This window comes from Eublepharis macularius, chromosome 5 (genome assembly GCF_028583425.1).
Source record: "Eublepharis macularius isolate TG4126 chromosome 5, MPM_Emac_v1.0, whole genome shotgun sequence".
Taxonomy (NCBI): Eukaryota; Metazoa; Chordata; class Lepidosauria; order Squamata; family Eublepharidae; genus Eublepharis; species Eublepharis macularius.
In genome coordinates, this window is record NC_072794.1 from 97,550,165 (window position 1) to 97,571,386 (window position 21,222).

Consider the following 21,222-nt stretch of genomic DNA (forward strand, 5'->3'; position numbering starts at 1 on the left):
GCAGCGTGAGAATGGGCCGGTAGACAGCTGGCTGGAGCAGAGCGACCGAGAGTTCCCGCTCCAGGTGCCAATTTAGGACGAAAGTCCTGCAATGTCGTAACAATTGCATTGAAAGATTACTTCATTTAAAAATAAGAAAATATTAGTCCTTTAAAAGCAACTTTGAACAACGTTTTGGCCCCAAAGCACTAATAGGTTCCAGTATAAGTACAGAAGCCAATTCCTTGGGGAATTCAGTCCATTTCATTTTTTTAATCAGAAATGAATTTGGTTCTATGCTGGATGTGAAATTTTACATTAAAAGTTACATAAAAAATACATTTCACCATTTTGTGGGCTTTGGCCTCTACTTCTAGGCACATAGAAAAGATGTTTTAATAGATAAAGGCCACTCCTGGTCTTGGGATGATAAGAACCACGGAACTCTCCTTCCCTTTGTGATAAAAGCATTTCCTCCCATGAATACATGCATTGCCCTCTCCCTGCCTTCAGATAAAAATGGTTTTAACCGCAGCACAACCTGGTATTGTCTAGATAAAAACATGGGGAGGCACGGCTAAATTGAAATAGTGTCTGTAACTTTGTTTTTTACTTCTGCTTGTTAGAGGATCCGCAACTCAAGTGATGATGTTGTTGTTGAGCAAGTGTCGTCTGGCAGTCTGGATTACTTGGGGGAGTTCATGAGGAAGGGCTTCCTAGGTCTTTGAAATAAACTGGTTGGAATCTTAACAACACCTTCCTGGGAGTAAGTCTGAGTGAACAACATGGGACTTACTTCTGAGCAGTTCTGCTTAGTATAGCTCCTTAAGTCACAGTAAGCCAGATCTTGATGGCAGAGCACGTGCTATACTTGTGTAAGTCTATGAGTTCAGTTCTTGGTATCTCCTGTTAAAGATTTTGACGACAAAGCTTGCAGGCCTGGGCACATGTCCTGACACAATTTGAAGGCTGTGCACCATGTCCAAAGGCTTTTGACAGGTAAGATATACCACAATATATTTGCTGGCTGTTTCAGTGTTTCATCTTTGTTACAAGAATGCTTTAGAATTTTGAGCTCAGGCATGCCCAGCACTGCAGAGATGTCATCACTACTGAGGAGCCTATTCTCAAAAGGCCAAGTTCTAACACTCAGGCCCCCTTCCAGACAGCTTCTTCAGATTCCGGACACTGATCACAGGACAGTGGCTTCATAAAGGTGCAATCCTAAAGCCACCCCACAAAAGACAGTGTAGTGTAGTGGTTAGAGTTTCTTAATAGGGTTTGGGTCTGCCATGGAAGCTCACTGGGTGACTTTAGGCCACTTATATATTCTCAGCCAAACTTACCTTACTTATAGGGTTGTTTTGAGGACAATAGGAGAGGAAAAGTGCCACAGTCCCCATTGTAGAGAAAGGTGGGTATAAATAATGAATATAGCTGAAGATGGGGGTATGTAAAAAGCAGGCTGGTGGATGGATGAGAAGGACAGAAGGAAGCATAAGGATATGGTGGTTGGCAGGATGAGGGAAAAGGGAAATAGTGTGGGGAAGGTGATACAGGGGGAAATGAGCTGCTTCCACAAATCCTTATGGGTTCCTCACTGCAGGACTCAGTTTGGCCTAGCAGTTGGCACTGCACAACCGGGCTGTAGTTTTCCCAGGAGAAACAGCCAGGGAGAGGGAAGGAGTGAAAGCTGAAGTCAAGCAGGTGAAAATTGGCTCGTTGGGTGGGAAGGAGAGAAGGAATTAGGAAAAGAGGAGAGGCTATGGGGCCTTTAAGGGAAGAAAAAAAGGAAATAATAGGGCAGGGGAAATTATTTGCGGCCCACAAGTCCTTGCAGTTTCCATGTGTGTCAGTATATCTAAGTCACAACATGGTTCCATCTGTGCATACTTAAATCCAGAGACTGGAGCCATGAATATACAAGACAGATCTTTCTACAAACCTGAGAAAAGCCCCAGATTTACCGGAGGGGGGGAATGAAATCTTTAAAAAATACATTGGGGGTGTAAAACCTTCCCAAAATAAGAAAAGCAGCTCTTGTACATTTAAAAACAAATTTTCTCTGCAGTGGTTGCTGCTAGGCAACCACAACAGTATTGCTAGCCTTCAAGCCTTGGTTTCTAACACTAAAAGTAAAAATGTTTTGGCTTTTGAAGGAGGACTCATCAGGGCCAGGTCTACCAGCAACCCCTGGCAGACCCTCCTGCTCACTACTATTCAACAGTAGCTATTGCACAAAAGCCAGTGTGGTATAGTAGTTCAAGGTTCAGACTAGGATCTGGAAGACCCAGGTTCAAATCCCCACTATGCTGTGGAAGCTTACTGGGTTACCTTGGGCCATCACACAATCCCACCTTAACTTGCCTCACAGAGTTGTTGTGAGGATAAAATGCAGACCAGAAAAACCATGTTAGCTGCTTGGGTCCCCACTGGGGAGAAAGGTGAGATATAAATGAAATAAATAATAAATATACCTGAAGATGGGGGATAGATAATAGGTAGGTTGAGTGGTAGGTGGAAAGAAGAGAAGGAAGCAGGAAAAGGAAAGGATATGGGGGCTGCCAGGCGGAGAGAAAGAGGGGGAAGAAAGTGTGGGAGGGTGCACAAAGGCAAATGAGATGCTCCCTGTAAGTCCTTGTAAGAGTAAAATTGAAGAGAATCATGTATACTCTCCTGAACTCCGCGGAGTTAAACTGGGATCGAAATGCGACTGATAGATAAATCTCAACGTTTAATTCTGCAGCCTTGGCACCAATTACTGGTAGGCGTCTTTTACCTTCCAAATGCCTTCTGACCCTTTAGAAACTCTTAAGCTGCATTCATGCACTCTCAATGGGCTGTTCGCATCTTTGAACTAGTAGGATTGCGCTGCTAGGCACTAAATTGGGAATTCTGTTGAACTCAAAAGAGTTCTAAGAAAACTACATATTATAAGCAGACTTTCCCGAGCAGACAGAGTCTAGCCTTTGTCTTTTCTTTTCCAGCCTCATTGCCCCGCTTCAGCCATGAACTGCCGGGGGCTTGATATGCAACTTTTCACATCTCTCACACGTTGTGACTTTTTAGCAGATCCTAAGGATTCCGGTGGTCGGGTATTCTTTGAGAGATGTTCTACAGCGTGCATTACGGTAAAGATGGTACAGGCGCTTTCTCCGAGGGGAAGGAGCAGTGGGCGGACACCACGGGCACCAATTGGGTCAGCCAGGTAGGAATCCGGAAGTGGAAGGGAGTGCGGAGAGCTCTCTCTCCTCTATGGAAGGGCGGGAAAGCGGTGGGTCCAAGCAGCTGCAGTGGCGGCGGCAGAGCATAGAGGATGGAACGGAATGAGACGGCGATGTGAGTAGCAGCTGCGGAGTCTAGGGGACATGTTGGGCAGAATGGAAAGAACGAGGCCAGCCTCTCGAGCAAGGCGTGGAGCCCCAGAGCCGTCTGTTCGAGGCGCGGCATGGGGTGAGGAGGTCGCTCACTGGGACGGGAATTCAGGGTGTCGGTGGTTGGCAGTTTGGAGTGGGAGCGCCGACTCTTTTCCAACATTTTTCATAGCTGCAGGAAGGTAGAAATCCGTCAGCTGACGTTTTTTTCTGAAGTAGATTCACTTGTTGAAAGTCTGTCTTTTAGCTGTTGAAAATGCAAGGGACCGCCCAGAAAGTTAAAAAAGTGACTCTGCGAAGGAACCTAAGCTCTGCAGCACTGGGTTTTAATACTTCAGGGAAACGTTTACCCTACTGGTGCGTGAAAAGGCGGCTCATTGCTGTGCCATTTATTTTGTAACAAGTGCCAGAGACGGGCACTGGGGGAGAACAAAAATTCCTTCTCGCTTCCTGTTGCGTTTTCCTACTACTAACACTGCGGTAGGGAATGGATTGATTATGCTGGAGAGAAAAGCAGGGGACCGGAGCTTTTCTCAGCATCCTCCCTCCAGTCTGCAGTTCTCTTAAGGTGTTTGTAACAAAACGTGCATAGTATGATAGAGCTCCCTACACCACCTCTGTCGGGCTTCTTGTACTTGCCAAAGGACACACTGGCATCATAGAATGAGAAGTTTGCTCATCATTTGGTAAACAGATGTATTTATTTATTTCACTTATACCCCACCTTTCCTCTAATGATGACCCAAAGCATCAGGGTTCTGTAAATATATATATTTTCAGTCATTTTAAAGCAGCAAGATACAATATGGAGCTAGTTCTCTGCAGTTTCCTTCATTGGTTAAAAAAAAGGCCATTCTATTAAGGTTGGCTTGCTCTACTTGTGCTGCTAGCTAGCTACACAATAGTTGAATGAAGGGAAATTGGATTGGGGTGTTCCTTAATGAAACACTGGAGCTGGAGAATGCAGATATTTTCTGTGTTGTGCAGAGAGTCATAGAGATACTGTTAAGTTTCAGGGTTGCTGTGTCCTGAAGCCCTCACTGTTCTGGGCCTGCTTGATACTTTTGTAAGAGGTTATTACAAGTTTCTTACAACAATACACTTTAGCCATTCTTTCATGTTTCTGTTAAGGATAGTTGAAGAATAGTGGAAGGATGTCCACATCCATGCATATTTATGTATAAAGTTTAATTCTAAATAATGCAGGATGACTGCCATCTCTTATTGGCCTGTTTATAATTACCTCAAAATAAAGTGTGGGTTTTTAAATGCACATTCCATTAGAGAGAGCTGTAACCATATTAGAAAGTCATGCTTTTGCAGTACCCATGCCGTTGTCCTCAGCTAGTCCTGCCTGCCACTGATAAAGTAATCAATGACTCTTGCATCGCTGGCCTGAGGTACTTGGAGGTTTTATCATTCATAGTATCATTGTACAGCAAAAGCTTGTATGAAGAAGCAAAAGTATCTGTGCCGTCATAGTTGCTGCTGCTGTGTGTTTCAGGAGAGAACAGGGAGATGCAGGAGTAAGAAAGGAAGTAACCAGTAAATCATTTATTTTTTCCAGGTTCTAGTTCTGCCACATTATTGTCGCCAAACCTCTTCTCCCTTCTCTTCTTTCTTCTCTTCTTCCTTTTCTTCAATAATTGAAGAGAATACTTTCACCAGAAGGTGCTAATAATACTTTAATATGTACAAGGCCTGTTCTTCATAGAACAGAGCTGTGGGCACTTGTATGTGTGATCTAGTAGACTTATTGAGTGCTACACATAGGCCTCACAGTTGGAAGAAGAGTTTAGTTTGAGTGAGGGCTCATACTGTACCTCTGAGTGTTTGCTTTTTCTTCTTCATTGTGTAACCATAGCCACACACAACCTTGACTTCCAGGTGGAACTGAGTCCTGGCTTCTTTAGTATTAGAAAACTGATATGAGAATAACCTGATTGCCCAGTTGTGAATTGCTTTCAAAGAGCACAATGAGAATTAGAGAGTTTTCAGGCTAATACTTGCCTGTGCTTTCTTCAATTAGTCCCACAGGATTCCCTCAGCTTAAGAATGATACGTTCCTTCGAGCAGCTCAAGGAGAAGAGACTGAATACACCCCAGTTTGGTGCATGAGACAGGCAGGAAGATACCTTCCAGGTAATTGAGGAACTTTGTGCCTTTGGGGCTACCTATTCATGAATATCTACCTTCTTGAGGTACATTGCCTTGGAAGAGAAGCAAGTTTCTTTGAAAATGGGTGTGGAGGGTGAGATTGAGGATATTCTCAAGAGCAAAACCTCTGAGGAGTCCAAAACTGAGTAGTCCAGTTTTAGTGCTTGCCCTTAAAATAATCCTGGGAGAAACCAACTGAGGTACATTTCGCACTCAGTTTTTAGAGCGCGTTTGTACCTGTTCCACATCCCATGTTTGTAAGGTTTTCACACTTAAAAGCAGTCATGGGATGCAGTCCTGCTTTTTGTCCGCTGTATCCCCGATTTTTCCCCCTGCAGACATACCCCGATGTTTTTTTAAGTTCGCTGCCAACTGGCAGCTGGCCCGCATTCTGCTAATGTGAACACTTTTGCCCCCTTTTTGCTTCTCTCCCCCCCTCTCCGTTTCCCTGGGAGCTGATTGGTTTGTGCAGAATTAACCACTCCCACCCTCCTCAGCTCTCTGAACTCCTTGTCCACCATTTTTTTTAGTAAAGCGAGCTGAGGGTCATAAGGCTGCTTCTTCGTTGGTTTCCTTCCTCCCGGTATGCATGCTCTTTTATTTTTTTTCAAAAGCCAGGAATGATTCCTAAGCTTGCTGCTAATTCCCTGCTAGCTTTAAAAGCAAGGAAAGTGTTAAATAGCTGCTTTCTCCTTCCTCCCTTAGGGTATGCACACACATTCTTTTTTTTAAGACAAGAATGGGTTGCAACGGTTGTAATGTTCCTGCACTTTCTTCCTGGCTTTAAAAGCCAGGAAAGGATTAAATGGCTGCTTTTCCCTCCCTCCCAGGCATGTTTCAGACTTTGCCAAAGAGGCGAAAAAAACCCAAGCATTTTGCGCAGCCCTTTGGAAACAAGCCTCTGCTTCCTGGGAGGAGATGAATCAGCAGCATTTTAACCCTTTCCTGGCTTGTTTTAAAAAAATGAGAGTGGTACATGTTTTCTCCTAGAACTCTGCCACCAATTGCCTCTCCAGTGGGCAGGGGACAGCCCGATCAGCAAAAAGGGGGGAAGGGTTCCAACATTGCAACGTTACTATGCATGCTCAATTCTTTTTAAAAAGTGTGACGTGAATTGCAAGGCCCCAAAAGCCCAAAATTGCACCAAGGTTTTGAAATGAAGCACAGACACCAAATCGAAATTGCAGTGGACAGTGTGAAATGAACAGGTGCAGTGCCGAAGCCACTGCGATCGGGGCGAATGCTCATAAATGGCGGTTTAAACCATAAGTGCGAAAAGGGCCTGAGATTGAATTGACAGTAGCTGTCTGGTGTCTTTGATATTTTCCTCATAAAATCTCTCTGACTAATATGGTTAGTTTCCCCTGCCTTCCTAGGCCCAGTTCTTCTAGGCTAGGCTTCATAGGGATTTCATGCCTTCTGAAGAACATCCTTTCCCCAGTAATTTTCTGATCCTTTTACAGAGTTTCGTGAAACCCGAGCAGCTCAAGATTTCTTTGCCACATGTCGTTCACCAGAGGCATGTTGTGAACTTACCTTGCAGGTATGTGGAGCTGCTGGAGTGAGACTTTCTTGGCCTGCTAGAAAATACTCTCTACAGATGATTACCTGCATCAGCGTTGGCAAAAATTCTGCCACAATGAAAACCCAGTTCTGTGCATAAGAATGTAATATTTCTATTTGCATTATTCAGACAGCAAGAGGGGGTCTGTAACAAAATGTTGAAGAGCAGCAGGTTAAGGAGAAGGAAACTTTCCTCTCCTTTCAATCTGCCTCTCTACCCTCACCCACAAGTTCTCTCTTGTGTCAGGTTTGTGGCTTGGGATCTTTTCAGGCTTTACCAAAACTGTAAACTGCTGTTATTCTTTCCCCCCTAACTATATGATAGTAAGAAACAAATCACATGAGAGTCTGCTTTTGGCACTAGTCTACGTATCTGAATTGCGTGATAAAATTATAAGTCTAAACAAATACATACTAGTATTATTGGGCAGCCCAGGCAGAGGGGCCCGGTGCCAGTGAAGCCATACAGCCAGTACATGCTCCAGTGTATTTATGTCAGAAATTATTTCTCAGACCTGTGAACTGTTCTAACGCCTTTCTTAGCTTTTTGTTCCATTCCCTGGGACTGTTTTAGGTCAGGAATACAGAACGCTGAGGGAAGACTTAAGTCATCTCATATTCTAAACTGAACACCTGAGAATTAACATTTAAAAGTTGCTGGGAGCTATGAACATATAATTCCTAATGTGCATCTGATTTGGACCTGATCAGTCATCTTAATTTTAATTCCCTTGTGCCAAGAACCTTCTCTTTGAGACTGTGGCTCATCTTGCTGGCTGACTGTTGTGCCAGCCTGGCTATAATTTGATTAAGCTCTTGCAAGACACAAGTTTGGCAAAAGATTAGCTGATCATGGTCCTGAGGAGGGCAAACTGAGGCTGACAAATAAAGGCTTAAGGGAATGTTGCAATCTTGGCATTTATGGAATATTTGACACTATTGGATCACAGTCACAGAATAGGCATTCAGTCGGTAATATTTGCCGTTTCAGTTGATAGTTATGCCAGTGATCAGCACAGGCTGTTCTTCAGGAAATAGATTTGAGCCACTGTTTAATGAATATATATATAAGCTATAGACTTTGTCATATGGGCTTTTTAGTGCCAAACTACATAATACATTTCTTCGCAGGTCCCTCCAGACCTGATTCCCTTTCCCCACAGTCACATAGTGGCTGTGGGTAATGTTGTTTTAGAAGTCTGCAAAGGGCCTATTCCACTCGAGGCTGTAGCATGGTGGGGAGGAGGGGCTTCTTTCTTGCCCTACATCATTTTCCTGAGCTGAAGTAGCTTGGGTGGATGTCATTTCCCCCATTTTGGAGCTGCACATGGAGGGTTCTATGCATGAGCAGTTCCAAAACGGGGCAAATAATCCCCTCACTGGAGCCCCTTTGGCTCTGGAGAATGGTGCAGAGGAGGCAAGAACCCCTCCTCTCTATGCTACTTTATGGTCTCAAGCTAAATCAAACCCCTGTAGACTTTATAAATGACATTCTTCAGAATGAAGGGAAAGGTGAGTCTGGACTCGACTTATTAAAGAACAAATCTCATAGTGTGGTTCTTTGGCTTGTTACAACAGATTCATATAAAAATGCACTGTTAGATTTACAAATATTATCTAGGAAGCATTGTGAAAGAGGATGCCAAACTAGCCAAGAGAATTTGTAGGAAGGTTGGACTGTCTAGTAACAAAACACTGACCTTCCCATTATGTAATGATCGCTGCTTTACTTGGGTCTGAAATGTTTGGCTGAGCAGTATTAGAACTTGTGTATGTTCATATCTGTTATGTTCATATTTATGTTTTGTTCATATATTTAGTTAACCTCTGTCAGTTATAATTTCAAATATTAATGCTACCTGTTTTAGTAACTTTTATTAACCTTTTCCACCTCAGATTTTTTTCTTCTCAGCATTCCCTGATCTTTGTTCCTATGTGAAAATCAGTGCTGGTTGATGGAAGACTTCTCCCCACCTCTTTCAAATTATTTATATATTATTTCCTTCTGCTTTCCTTCACTTCAGTATGATACCATTCAGTATTTTCTTCTGTCTTTTTGACAACATAGCTTTCAATGTGCCTTCAGTTTATTTTTGAAAATGTCCACAGAATTTATTGTCCTTAGTGTTCCCTTTTCCACACTTTCCCCCTTAATTCTTTCTGACTTTTTAAATTAATGGCTTCTGATTTAACTTGCACAGAACATGTCTTCATTGTAACCTTAGCAGCCCTTCTGCTTAAATAACATTCTTATTTATGCTTTTCTAGCTGCCTTTGGATATATAGTCTACTTTTTGGATATGCAGTAGTACATGTGAAAAGGATCTAGGGGTCTTAGTAGATCATACACTGAACATGAGTCAGCAGTGTGATGCAATAGCTAAAATGGCAAATGTGATTTTAGGGTATATCAACAGAAGTATGCTGTCCAGACCTTGTGAAGTGATGGTATCACTTTACTTTGCTCTGGTTAGCTCTCACTTGGAGTTTAGTTTTGGTCACCACAGTTTAAGAAGGATGTTGACAAGCTGGAATGTGTCCAAAGGAGGGCAATAAAGATGGTGAGAGGTCTGAAGACCAAGTTGTATGAGGAAAGGTTGAAAGAGCTGGGTATGTTTAGCCTGGAGAGGAGGTGGCTAACCGGTGATATGATAGCCCTCTTCCAAGTATTTGAAAGGCTGTCACATAGAGGATGGAGCAAAGTTATTTTGGGTTGCTCCAGAGGGTCAGACCAGAAACAACAGGTTAAAATTAAAGCAAAGGAGTTTTCAGCTCAATATTAGGAAGAACTTCCTGACTGTTGGTTCCTCAGTGGAATGGGCTTCCTCTGAAGGTGGTGGGCTCTTCTTCCTTGGAGGTATTCAAGAAGAGGCCTGATGGCCACCTGACAGCAATGACAATTCTGTGACTCAGTATGAATTGGGAGAGGAAGGGCATGAAGGAATGAGCCAGTGCTTGGGTCTCGTGGCCCTTTCTTACATGCCCAGGGTAATGCCAATCACCACCTTGGGGTCAGGAAGGAATTTTCTTCAAGGCCAGATTGGCTGGGGATCCTGAAGGTTTTTTGCCTTCTTCTGGGCATAGAGCAGGAATCACTGGGGGAGGTGAGAGGAGAAGATAGCTGTGAATTTCCTGCATTGAGCAGGGGGTTGGACTGGATGACCCCTGGGGTACCTTCCAGTTCTATGTTCCTACCTTCCTCTTTTTTACAGTATAATTATATCCTCTTATTACTGTGTTTCCTTGAAAACTGGTATCCGGTTTGGTCTGTAATCATATTTTCTCTCACAATCTGTGGGATTTGCCATAGTTTTCAAATGTAACAAACTCAAAGAACATTCTGTTTTCTAATTCTTTGTCAGAAATTTCCCATCATAATTTTTTACACATGATAAAATATTTCTCTTCAATTTTCATAATACTTCCCTCCACAGTTAATTGTCAGATTCAAATAGGAAGGAAGTGAGGGGAGGGGCCTTGGCTCAGTGGTGGAGCATCTACTTGGCAAGCACTAGATCCCAGGTCCAATCCTTGGCCTCTCCAGTTAAATGGAATAAGATAATAAGTGATATGAACGTCCTCCATCTGAGACCCTGGAGAGCTGCTGCCAGCCCTGAGTAGATAATACTGACTTTGATGGACCAATAGTTTGATTCAGTATCAGACGGCTTCATGTGTGTTCAAATGGGCATACAGGGTTCAGATTCTTTGCCCCATTCATGTTCCTTTCTGGATTCAGAACTCTCACTGATACTGCCTTCATACTTCTAAATACTTTCCTTACAATTATTAGAGATTTCTGCTTTTTTTCTTATACATTTATAATTGCAGATGGAACAGAAATATGCTACGTTTTCTTTGCTGGTCTTTATTTCAGCCCCTGAGACGGTTTCCTCTAGATGCTGCCATCATCTTCTCTGACATTTTGGTGGTCCCCCAGGTAAGAGATGCTCAGGGACCAGGTATAGCTCATATTGTACTCCTTCCCTTGCCCAGCGTCCTCTTTTTAGAGACAAACTCCTTGGGTACAGTGTTGATGCTCAGCTGCATCTTTTTTGTGTGTGCCAGGCTCTGGGCATGGAGGTGATGATGGTACCTAGCAAGGGACCCACTTTTCCTGAGCCGTTGAAGGAAGTGGAGGATCTTCTGAAACTCCACCAGAAAGTGGATGTGGCAGCAGAACTGGGCTATGTCTTCAAGGCCATCACATTAACTCGGCATAAACTGGAGGGGAAGGTGCCCTTGATTGGGTTTTCTGGTGCACCGGTGAGTGTGATATTTTGTAGATGTATGTCTCCAAGAGACCCGGTTAAGGCCAGAGGGGTGCTCAAGGGCTGCAATATTGTTAGAAAGCAATTGGGACGTGCTGTCTTTCTATGCTGCTGCCTGAAACCAGGTGGATGTTGAGTTTTACAAACCCATTGCTACAACATAACAGGCAGAAAGTGTCAGGGTATTTACTTACGGACCTGGCCATTCCTGCACTCTCCTAGACTAATGACTCAGGATTCACATCCTGCCTTGTTACTCAAATGCTAAGTTTATGGTGGATTGATCTTTGTGGGACTGGTGTGTGGATGATACGTGTGGATAATACTGTCTTGCGTCAAGTGGCTGAACCAGGTGGCTTCTGTTTCTTTTTGTTTCCATTATTTTATACTGGATAGGACACAGTGCTGACCACCTCCTCCTACCTGTTGTTTAATATTTGGATGTGTGAATTCCTGATTCATCATTTAGGTCAAAATTCTGAAGGTTGATATGTTTGGTTGAATTTGCTACCAAAAGTAGGAACTGATTAAGACTAGCAGTGATTTAAATGGACTTAGACTGGAATAACTCTGCTTAGAATTTCACTGTAGGAACATAAACTCTTGGGCAGTTATTTTGTTGAGGAAAAAGAAAACTGTAAGTGTTGCAGTGGGAACAGAATGTAAGGCAAAATAACAGTTTCTGACTTGATGGAATCCAGCAGAATTGATGCTTGGTTCTAAACTGAATACGTAGTAGGATGTAGCAGAGTTGCCTCACTGTTTTTTGCAAGGTATATTTCCAGATAGAGGCTGGTATTGGCATGGAGGACAGGGGACTGAACTCTTGTATACATTTGGTTCACTTTCTGTCTATTATCTGCCCCTTAGTGGACATTGATGACCTACATGATTGAAGGTGGCAGCTCCAAAACAATGGCTAAAGCTAAGGCCTGGCTCTATCGATATCCTGAAGCCAGCCGCCGTCTGCTCACACTATTGACTGATGTAATTGTAGATTACCTGGTAGGCCAGGTGGCTGCAGGAGCTCAGGTGAGTAGGAAAAAGAGAAAACATAAATGTCCTATTTGGAAGGAGCTCTTTGTTCTTGAGTAACACAGGTTGAGTCACAGATATGTAAGCATTATGGTAAACTGAGCACAAATAAACCTTATCTCCTGTGACTAAGACACAGAATAACTTAAGACAAATGAAGCTAGTAAAGATTTCCCTCAACAAGTCTTATGACTGTGATGCTGCTCATAGAAAGTAACCTTTCATACAGTGTCTGCTAGCTTTCCTAAAGAAAGAAAAAATCAAGAGCAAGTTTCAAGCCCTCATCATTACAGATAAAAATCTGAGACCAGATTTCCTTCAGTTTCAAAGGTCATAGTTGTGTGCTGATGACCCGTTATATAGTACAAGTCTGTTGCTACGATCTGTTCCCTGACCCAACATTTTCAGATTCTTGACCTATAACTTGTCCTGTAGCAAAAGCTTCATGTATTGGAAACATGGACAAAATATGCACACAGACTGATCTTACTCATGCTTACGCAGAAGTAAACCTCAGTTATTTCAGTGGGTTTGCCAAGTTTGGGACTGCAGCTTAAGGCAATTTAAATGCAGAGTGTCAGATTGTTTCCTAGATTTACTGGCCCTGCTCCATGATATTTGTAGAAGAAGCCACACAGGAAGTGAACATCTGACTCCTTAGTTCTCTCTCTTGACAGGCTCTCCAGCTTTTCGAGTCACATGCAGGATACCTGGGGCCAGAGCAGTTTGCAGAGTTTGCCCTCCCATTCATCCAGTCTATTGTCAAGCGAGTAAAGAACAAACTGAGAGAAAATGCCGTGCCTGTGGTGCCCATGGTAAGAGGGCTGTTTCCTTGAGGTTTTTCATTGGATTCTTAGTATTAGCAGGTTGTAAAGTCTGGGAGGACTCTGTACCGACAATACAAATGTCACACAATGGCTATGTAGAGGACTGACTGCTGTAGACCATTCAGTTGATCCATACTGAGTCTAGGCTGGATAAAGCTTACCATGAAGAGAAAATACTGATTGGGCAGGGGAAGGGGGAAATACTGATGTATAGGTGAGTGCTCCCTTTGCCCCTGTACCCTTAATGCTTGCAACGGGAGAAAATCAAATTAATGGTACTGCATAGTTTCAGCTTAGGACCAAGCTCCCTTTGTCAGACTCCTGTTGTGAGAATTGAACAGCTAAAGACTCCTTGCAAAAAAATAAACTCCCCCACTCCAGACCAGTGGAGAGCAGATGGGACAGGCCATGTTGCTTCCTGGGAACCCAGGTGTGAACTTCAGGATCATCACTCTCAAGCTACCTGTCCTGCACAAAACCATTTTCTGGAGATGGTTCCCTAATTTACCCAGCCAGTGCTAGTTAACTAGGAACATGCCTGTTTCTGGAAGAACGGTTGTACTAGTTCAACGGGCGGTGGTTCTAGAGAAGGGAGGGTCCTCAGCTGTGAGCTAGTCCTTTGCTACTCTGATACCTTAAAAGATGATCCTGAGATGACCAGAGGAGAAGTGGTGGTGGGCCTTTCCAGACTGCTGGTACATGTTGGTCTGCCTGCTATCTGCCCCTTCTGTCTATTTTCTGTCTTCATATTACTTTTTTCCAGTTTGGGGCTGCTTAGCCTTCCTTATGGGGATTTTTTTTTTGCAAAACAGTTGTAATACTCTGTTTTACCACTAGATGACAGCAAAGCCATCCTAACTATGCCAACTGAAAAAGTTAAAAAGTCCTGACATCAAGTACTGGCCTACTATCAATAAAAATTGGATGCCTCCCCCTCCCCTCCCTTGCAGCAAGAGAACTGTTTTTGTGAAAGGAACTCCTTTAGTGTAAAGATTGGATCCAAATCTACTCCTGGGAATGCCTTCTGGGGGTAGAATGGTGTTCTTTCTTTGGCAGCAGCTACTCCCTGGTTACCAAAGCATCTTAACACTCTTGTGTTGATTCCCAGAGCTTCTTCCAAGAGAACAGAGGAATGAGCTCACTGGAGTGGGGCAGAGAGGGGTGTTGAACCTGGTGTATCAATTTCCCTTTTTCCCAGAGCCAGAGAAATTGATGCCTTCTCCATTTGTGTCTGCAAGGATTGTCAGCATCTTGAATATCAATGTGGTAAAACCCTGCTTTACAGAAGTAGCTGGTAGTTGTGGCTCTGCCTTACTTTTCCAGGATGCAGAGGTTCAAAGCCTGCAGGTTAATAGCCACTTTCTATGAAGAGCTGCCTTGCGGGGTGGGGGAGGAACTACTCTTTTGGGGGTTGGACTGCTTGACATTCACCTTTGGTATTTAATCCCTTTCAAACATATTCTCCTCTTACACACATTTTCTGTGTGTCAGCCTTTCTTTCCTTGCACCTGATGAAGAATAAATGCACGATCGGTACAAAAAATGGAAACTAGGTGAACTCTTTGCTGTTAAAGAATTTGGTTTGTAGCCCTGACTAGCCCAATCTCAACAGAGCTTGGAAGCTAATCTTGGTAAGAGATCTGGGTTTGCTATGCAATAGAAGATGATGGCAAAACCCACCTTTGCTCATCTGTTGCCTTTAAAACCAGATGAACCTGATACCTTCTTAGTGCAAGTGAATAATCTAGGCAAAAAGATGAAAAAAACTGCATTTATGTTTGTTGATGCTGAAAAAGCGTTTGACAGCGTTTCTTGGAAGTTTCTTATGAAAGCACTGCAAAGAATGAATTGTGGGAATGAGTTTCTGAAATGGATTCAAAGTATTTATACCAAATAGCAAGCTGCAATTTTAGTGAATGGTTCGCTTATGAAGAAGATTGAAATAACAAAAGGTACACGTCAAGGATATCCAATTTCACTACTATTTGTTTATCATCGCAGTTGAAATTTTGGCAGTGAAAATCAGACAATATAGCAGAATTGCTGGAATAAAGGAAGGGAAAGAGATATATAAGATGAAAAGCTATGCAGATGATGTGGTTATATCAGTGACAAATCCACATACCTCTTTGATTTATGTAATGGAACAAATATTAAGATTTGGCCAGCATTCTAGATATAAGCTAAGTAAGAAGAAAACAAAGATAATGTTACTCTCTACAACAAAAGAGGCATGTGAAAAGATCGCAAACATAACTGACTGCACCATTACCATAAAGCCAATAAGATATCTAGGGATAAATGTATCACCACAAAATAAGAACCTTTTCAAAGATAATTGTCAAAAAGTATGGACAGGAATGATTGAAGATCTGCAGAGATGGCAAAAATTGAACATTTCATCGTTAGGAAAAATTGCAGCTGTTAAAATGAATATTCTACCAAAACTGAATTTCCTATTTCAAATGATACCAATTCACATTGAACAAAAGATTTTCAACAAGTGGAAAAAATAATAAATGATTTTATATGGAAAGAAAAGAAACCAAGGGTAAGACTCTTAGGTATTGCAAGATGATAAAAAACGAGGAGGATTGGCTGTACCAAACATCAAATTGTATCATCAAGCAGCGGTGTTAGTTTGGATAACCGATTGGATCATGAATCCAAGCAGTAGGCGTAACAAATTGGAAACAGCAGATGCTAAAGAAGGTACCCATAATTATTTATGGACAAAGAAATCATGCAAATCCATTCATAAGCAAGATGAGACCCATATTATAAGGGAAGGATTGCTTAAAATATGGTTCAATGCAGAAATAGATTGAGCCCACCGATTTCTCCACTTATGTCGCCAATTAACACCCACTACGACGCAGCAGTGAGAAACAGAATTGATCAACTCAGTTATGAATTAATGATAGATAAAGAAGGAGACATAAAGACCTGGCAACAAGTCCAGGCTCAAGGCAAAAACGTTCCATGGCCGACATCACCAAATAGTATCAAGATTGAAGGATCAAAGTCTCAAAGAAGGAGGCAGGCTAAGAGCAAAAACACAATATGAATTATTAATAACTGGAGACTTGTCACATCTTTGGGGGAAGATTTATAAAATACTACTGCAATACCATACAAAAACAGCAAGTCAAGACTTGTATGATAAAATGGATGCAAAATTTTGGGGAAACTATTCCGTTGACTTATGGGAAAATTTATGGACTAAGGACATAAAATTTACAGACTGTCAGTTACTGAGAGAAAATTGGTACAAAATGTTCTTTAGATGGTACATTACTCCCAAAGACATTGCAAGAATCAGTAAGGGCTACAGTGGACATTGTTGGAAATGTCAGAATATGGATGCAACATTTTACCATGTGTGGTGGACTTGTACAGAATCGCAAAAATATTGGATAAAGATACACAAAGATGCAAAAGATTCTCAAACTCAGATTTGAACTAAATCCGAAAAGTATGCTTTTAAATATTTTACCAATTAATGTGAGAAAAGAACAAGGAGATCTCTTCCATTATATGGTGACGACAGCGAGAGTACTATTTGCAACAAAATGGAAAACTGATGCCTGTCCAGGTCTTTCAGAGTGGAGAGATAAGATTCACGAATATGCTTCAATGGCCAAATTGACTACTTATTTACATAATAAGCCGTTAACTGAGTTCTGGAAAAAATAGAAGGATCTTTTTGATTATTTAGGTATGATTAATTGATACAGAAGCTCAGAGGGAGGGAAGGAGAGGGAAGGAGAAATGTTATGTATTTAGGCTAAAGGAACTCAAATATGCACTGTTCTTTTTTTATTAGATCAAAGTATTAACTCCCAAAACTATTACAGATGTATTGTTTACATACTTATCGTTTGTATAAGTTAATCTTTTTACTAGGCACTTACTTTACTATACTTTTCTTTTAAATAAAATTCTTTATATCTAAAAAAAAGATGACCCTGGAGTTACCATGAGTCACTTGTAACTTGATGGCACACAGTTATTCTTATGTAAAGGTTTAACTGGGGGTGATGCTGGTACTGGCAGAAGCTATTGGTTTTGGAGTGATTTCCTATCATTTGAACCTTCATATGTTCTGTTTCCATGTCGTACAGAATTTAGCATACTGAAGATCCCTAATTTATTTATTTTTCAAGAGCTGCACCTCGGGGGGTAGTAAAATAGGTGTATGTCTCTGTCAGGCAAAATAGGTTTGAAAATGTGGAAATAATAATAATAATTGATTTATACACTGCCCTTCAGGAAAATTTAACGCCTACTCAGAGCGGTTTACAAAGCATGTTATTATCATCCCCAGAACAATCACCCTGGGACTGAGAGAGCTCCGGGAAGCTGTGACTGACCCAAAGTCACCCAGCTGGCTTCAAGCGGAGGAGTGGGGACTCAAACTCGGTTCTCCAGATTAGAGTCCTGCCACTCTTAACCTCTACATCAAACTGGCTCTGTAACATAGTGGGGAGGGGGGGTGATGGTAAGATTTTATTAGTTGGGCAAAGGAATTCTTTATAGATTTTTACATACACACCCTTATATAAAATAGATATATGCAAATATATATCACGTATAGAGAGGTCAGCTGTTCCTGGTATAGAATGTGAGTTTCTCTAGAACAAAGCATGCACAGCTTTGCCCCAAATGTTATCCTTGTTTTGTTTTGTTTTTCCCCTCCTCTAGATTGTCTTTGCCAAGGATGCACATTATGCACTGGAGGACTTGGCAGAGTCTGGTTTTGAAGTGGTTGGCTTGGACTGGACCATATGTCCCCAGGATGCTCGGTAATAAGAAATCAGCTGTTTTCCCTTGAGAGCTGTAGAAGGATTCATAGCATTCCTGAAGAACTTTCCTTTGGGTCTTCATTTTTCCTAGTACCATATCCACTCAGTTTCTCAGTAATTTGTTCCTAGCCTCATTTAATGCGTGCTGCAGAGACATCATGAATCATTAGTCCAACTATAGGGCAAGGAGCAAATGAGAAACGCTAGCTAATAAGAGTGGAGAGAGAACATTAGGTGAGGTCTGTAAGGAATTAGTGACTATTGAGGCTAGGTGCTTCTCTGCCCAAGGCCCAGAGCCTGCTCCCATGCTGGAAAATAAAGGGCTGACTATGTCTCAGGAGGCTAAAGTAGAGTTAAAACTTCCAGCCATGGAATGTGCTTCAAACGTCATTGTTGGTTGTATTACGCTGTTTTTTGCTATTTGTTTTATTGAAATATGCCTGGAGTCTTGGGCTTAAGTAGACTATAAATCAAGTAAATAAATAAATCACTTTCTGTGATTTATTTTGGTAGGTGGCAGGATTAAAATAAGGGATGAGAAGATCAAAATGTCTCATTGCTTTGCCCTGAGAACACCAGTTCTATTCAGCTACCTGGAAGTAGATGCCAGACAGGACACCAAGTTGGAAATGGCCAAAGTCTGCACTGCTCTGTCACATCAGAACAAGTTTTTATATACAACTTTTGAGCAGGGGTTAACCAAATATAGCTGCAGAGATCACAAATAAGAGTATGACAGAGATGACCCTCCCTTGCTTTTGGTCATAACATCTGAAAGCAGGGATGGGCAATTGTTTTAGCTATCATGGCTAATAGCCATTGATCTTCCTGTTTTAAAATTATCTGTGCTAGTGATTTCAACGTTTTGTGCCACTAAATTCAATAAAATATTTCTTGTGCATATAGTGACCCTTCCTATCTCTAATACAACTTTTTCCCCCTGTTCAGTCGGAGGACAGGAAAAGAAATTACCCTGCAGGGCAACCTGGATCCGTGTGCCCTCTATGCACCAAAGGTAAGGAGCCAGTCTGTGTCTGGAGGGAGAGGTCACAAGCCTGTAGACTCTCGGCCCTTTGATGTATCCCCAGAGCTTTCTCTACTAGAGAGCGGAACGTTGGATGTCTGGCCCAGCCCACATGGAGAGGCTGCCTTCATCTGCTACAGCATCTTATATCATTTTGGTCAGCTATATGTTTTGCTGGCTCTCTTCTCTGTACAAGGACTTCAGGTCTTCGTTGGAAGCTATGGATTGTACCTTGAACTAAGAAGATAAGGCATGTCTGATGAGGGATCTTTGCTCCTCTTGCCCTACCTTTCCACCACTGCAGCTTCCAGGAAACCTGGGCTGGGAGGGTGGTCAGTGGTGTAAATGCCAAAAGTGCTGCAGTAAGTAAGGGGAGCTGAGTGAAACACCCCGTGCCTCTTTCCTTCCACTGGGGGAGGAAGCGCTACAGGACACGGTTTCCATTGGTGCTAGAGGGGGAAGGGGCAATTCTGCCCAACTCCTCTTGCTCACGCAGCCCATCACATCTCTTGGAAACTTGTCCACAAGATTCCCTTTCAGTTTCCCTTTTTGGGGATGCTTAGGGGACAGCTGGAGAAAAATCATTCACAAGTGCTTCTGCTTGCTGTTCACGGGATACAACTGTGTATGGAAATTTGGTATCTGGAGCCAGCTTAAGAGTATATGGAGTACAAGGTGGAAAGCTGCCTAAAGATTCTTTCTTGTATGGCTGGACATTGGTACCTTCCTTGCTTGTAGGTGGAGGCTGCCCAACCTAGTTGTTGAGAGTTCAGGGAGCAGTTGTTATTAACCTCACTTTGGCTCCATTTTTAGATTACTTCTTTGTCACTTTTGTCAGGAGAAGATTGGGGAGCTGGTGAAGAAAATGCTCGAAGGGTTTGGCTCCCAGCGTTATATCGCCAACCTAGGCCATGGCCTTTACCCTGATATGAGCCCAGAGAACGTGGGAGCATTTGTGGATGCTGTACACATGCATTCTCGCCACCTCAACAAACTGCAGAACACCTTGGGACATCAGTCTTCATGATGGAAGGCGGACAATGCACTGAGCAACTGTGCCAGAAAACAATAGATGAAGACGATCTTATTTGTGAAATAAGTCCTCAAGCCCATAGTCAAAGATGGGCATAAGATTTAGAATGCAATGTTTTAAGAGCACGCTATTAAAATCGCTTCTGACCCCCTCATATTAGCATGCTTGACTTGAAAAGGAAGAAAACAGGAATGAAAGTTGCTTGTGCACAGCTTTTGGGGTAGACTATTTGATTCCAATTCATTGTTAAAAGCTACCAACTTTATCTGGGGAAGCTGTTGCGAGATATTACTTCACCTTAGCCTCTCATGCTACCTTTTCACATTTCTCTCCAGTGTTTGGTGGGTGTGAGCCTTCTGATGAGACATAGCAGTCTGCTCCTTGCCCATCAAATGCAAGAACTGTTACAGGGACCATATCATATGTCCCTTTAATTTGTGCACTTTGGGTTTGTCATTTGCATCAGCCAAGCTGGAGGAGTGGCAGTGGGGGATATGAGATGTCAGATTGTGCTGAATGGGAAATAGCTAGGGTTGTTTCCCAACTAGTCTTTTTAAAATCATGATGGGAATTGGGGGGAAAGGGAGTGAGGTCTAGTCCAGCTGTTCTGCTGCTGGTCTGCCAAGTTAAGGTTTGCATAGACGCAAGCCATGCACAGAAGCTGGAGGAGCGACTTAAATAGGAAAGGGGGAAAGCCCCCCAACATCAAATGAGAAGGAACTTCTATTGAAGTCACTGAAATGGCAGCTAGAGACAGGGGGCTAATTTTTGTATCTACAAAAAAAATTGGTAGTTTGGCTAGTTCACAAAATGATACACAAGTTAACTCGGCCCCTGTTTATCCAGATCTCTACTGCTAGTGGCCTTCCTCACATTCCTGCTACTGCCTATCGGGGAATCCATGAAAAAGTCATTGCTCATATGTTTACAAATGCTGTAAGCTTCCTCAGAGGTGTAGCAAGTGTACCCTCTAACCAGATTAAACAGGTAGAAATTTTTAGAAGGGCTGGGTCCAGTAGGGGAGCAAGTATGGAAGTTGAGATCCCAAACACCGGGACCATTTCTACATGTCCTTAAAGGGACAGCCCAGTCACCAAATGCTGGTAGCTTTTCCCCTTCATGCCAGATGTCTCAGTTTTCAAAATAGTTGCAGG

General features: G+C 42.5%; 1 protein-coding gene across 3 annotated transcripts; it reads left to right on the forward strand.

The window, feature by feature from the left end:
- The first annotated feature begins 3,199 nt into the window (after window positions 1-3,199).
- UROD (uroporphyrinogen decarboxylase) lies at window positions 3,200-20,222 on the forward strand. 3 transcript variants are annotated; one of them, XM_054981755.1, is made up of 10 exons: window positions 3,200-3,318; window positions 5,383-5,495; window positions 6,974-7,053; window positions 10,951-11,013; window positions 11,142-11,339; window positions 12,215-12,376; window positions 13,057-13,194; window positions 17,911-18,011; window positions 18,960-19,026; window positions 19,849-20,222. In XM_054981755.1, the coding sequence occupies exons 1-10, from the start codon at window positions 3,296-3,298 to the stop codon at window positions 19,960-19,962; spliced, it is 1,059 nt and encodes a 352-aa protein (XP_054837730.1). In that variant the 5' UTR covers window positions 3,200-3,295; the 3' UTR covers window positions 19,963-20,222. The 3 variants fall into 3 exon arrangements, with proteins under 3 accessions (XP_054837730.1, XP_054837728.1, XP_054837729.1); XM_054981753.1 differs by having other exon boundaries at window positions 3,202-3,318; window positions 19,874-20,222; XM_054981754.1 differs by lacking the exon at window positions 3,200-3,318 and adding an exon at window positions 3,338-3,432 and having other exon boundaries at window positions 19,874-20,222.
- The last annotated feature ends 1,000 nt before the right edge of the window (window positions 20,223-21,222 follow it).

Bases quoted from the DNA above. Each gene is read 5' to 3' on its own strand.
- UROD (XM_054981753.1), top strand. From the start codon at position 3,296: ATGGAACGGAATGAGACGGCGAT. The intron at 7,054-10,950 runs GTATGTGGAGCT...TCTTTATTTCAG, and splicing joins GTTGTGAACTTACCTTGCAG to CCCCTGAGACGGTTTCCTCT. The intron at 13,195-17,910 runs GTAAGAGGGCTG...CCCCTCCTCTAG, and splicing joins CCGTGCCTGTGGTGCCCATG to ATTGTCTTTGCCAAGGATGC.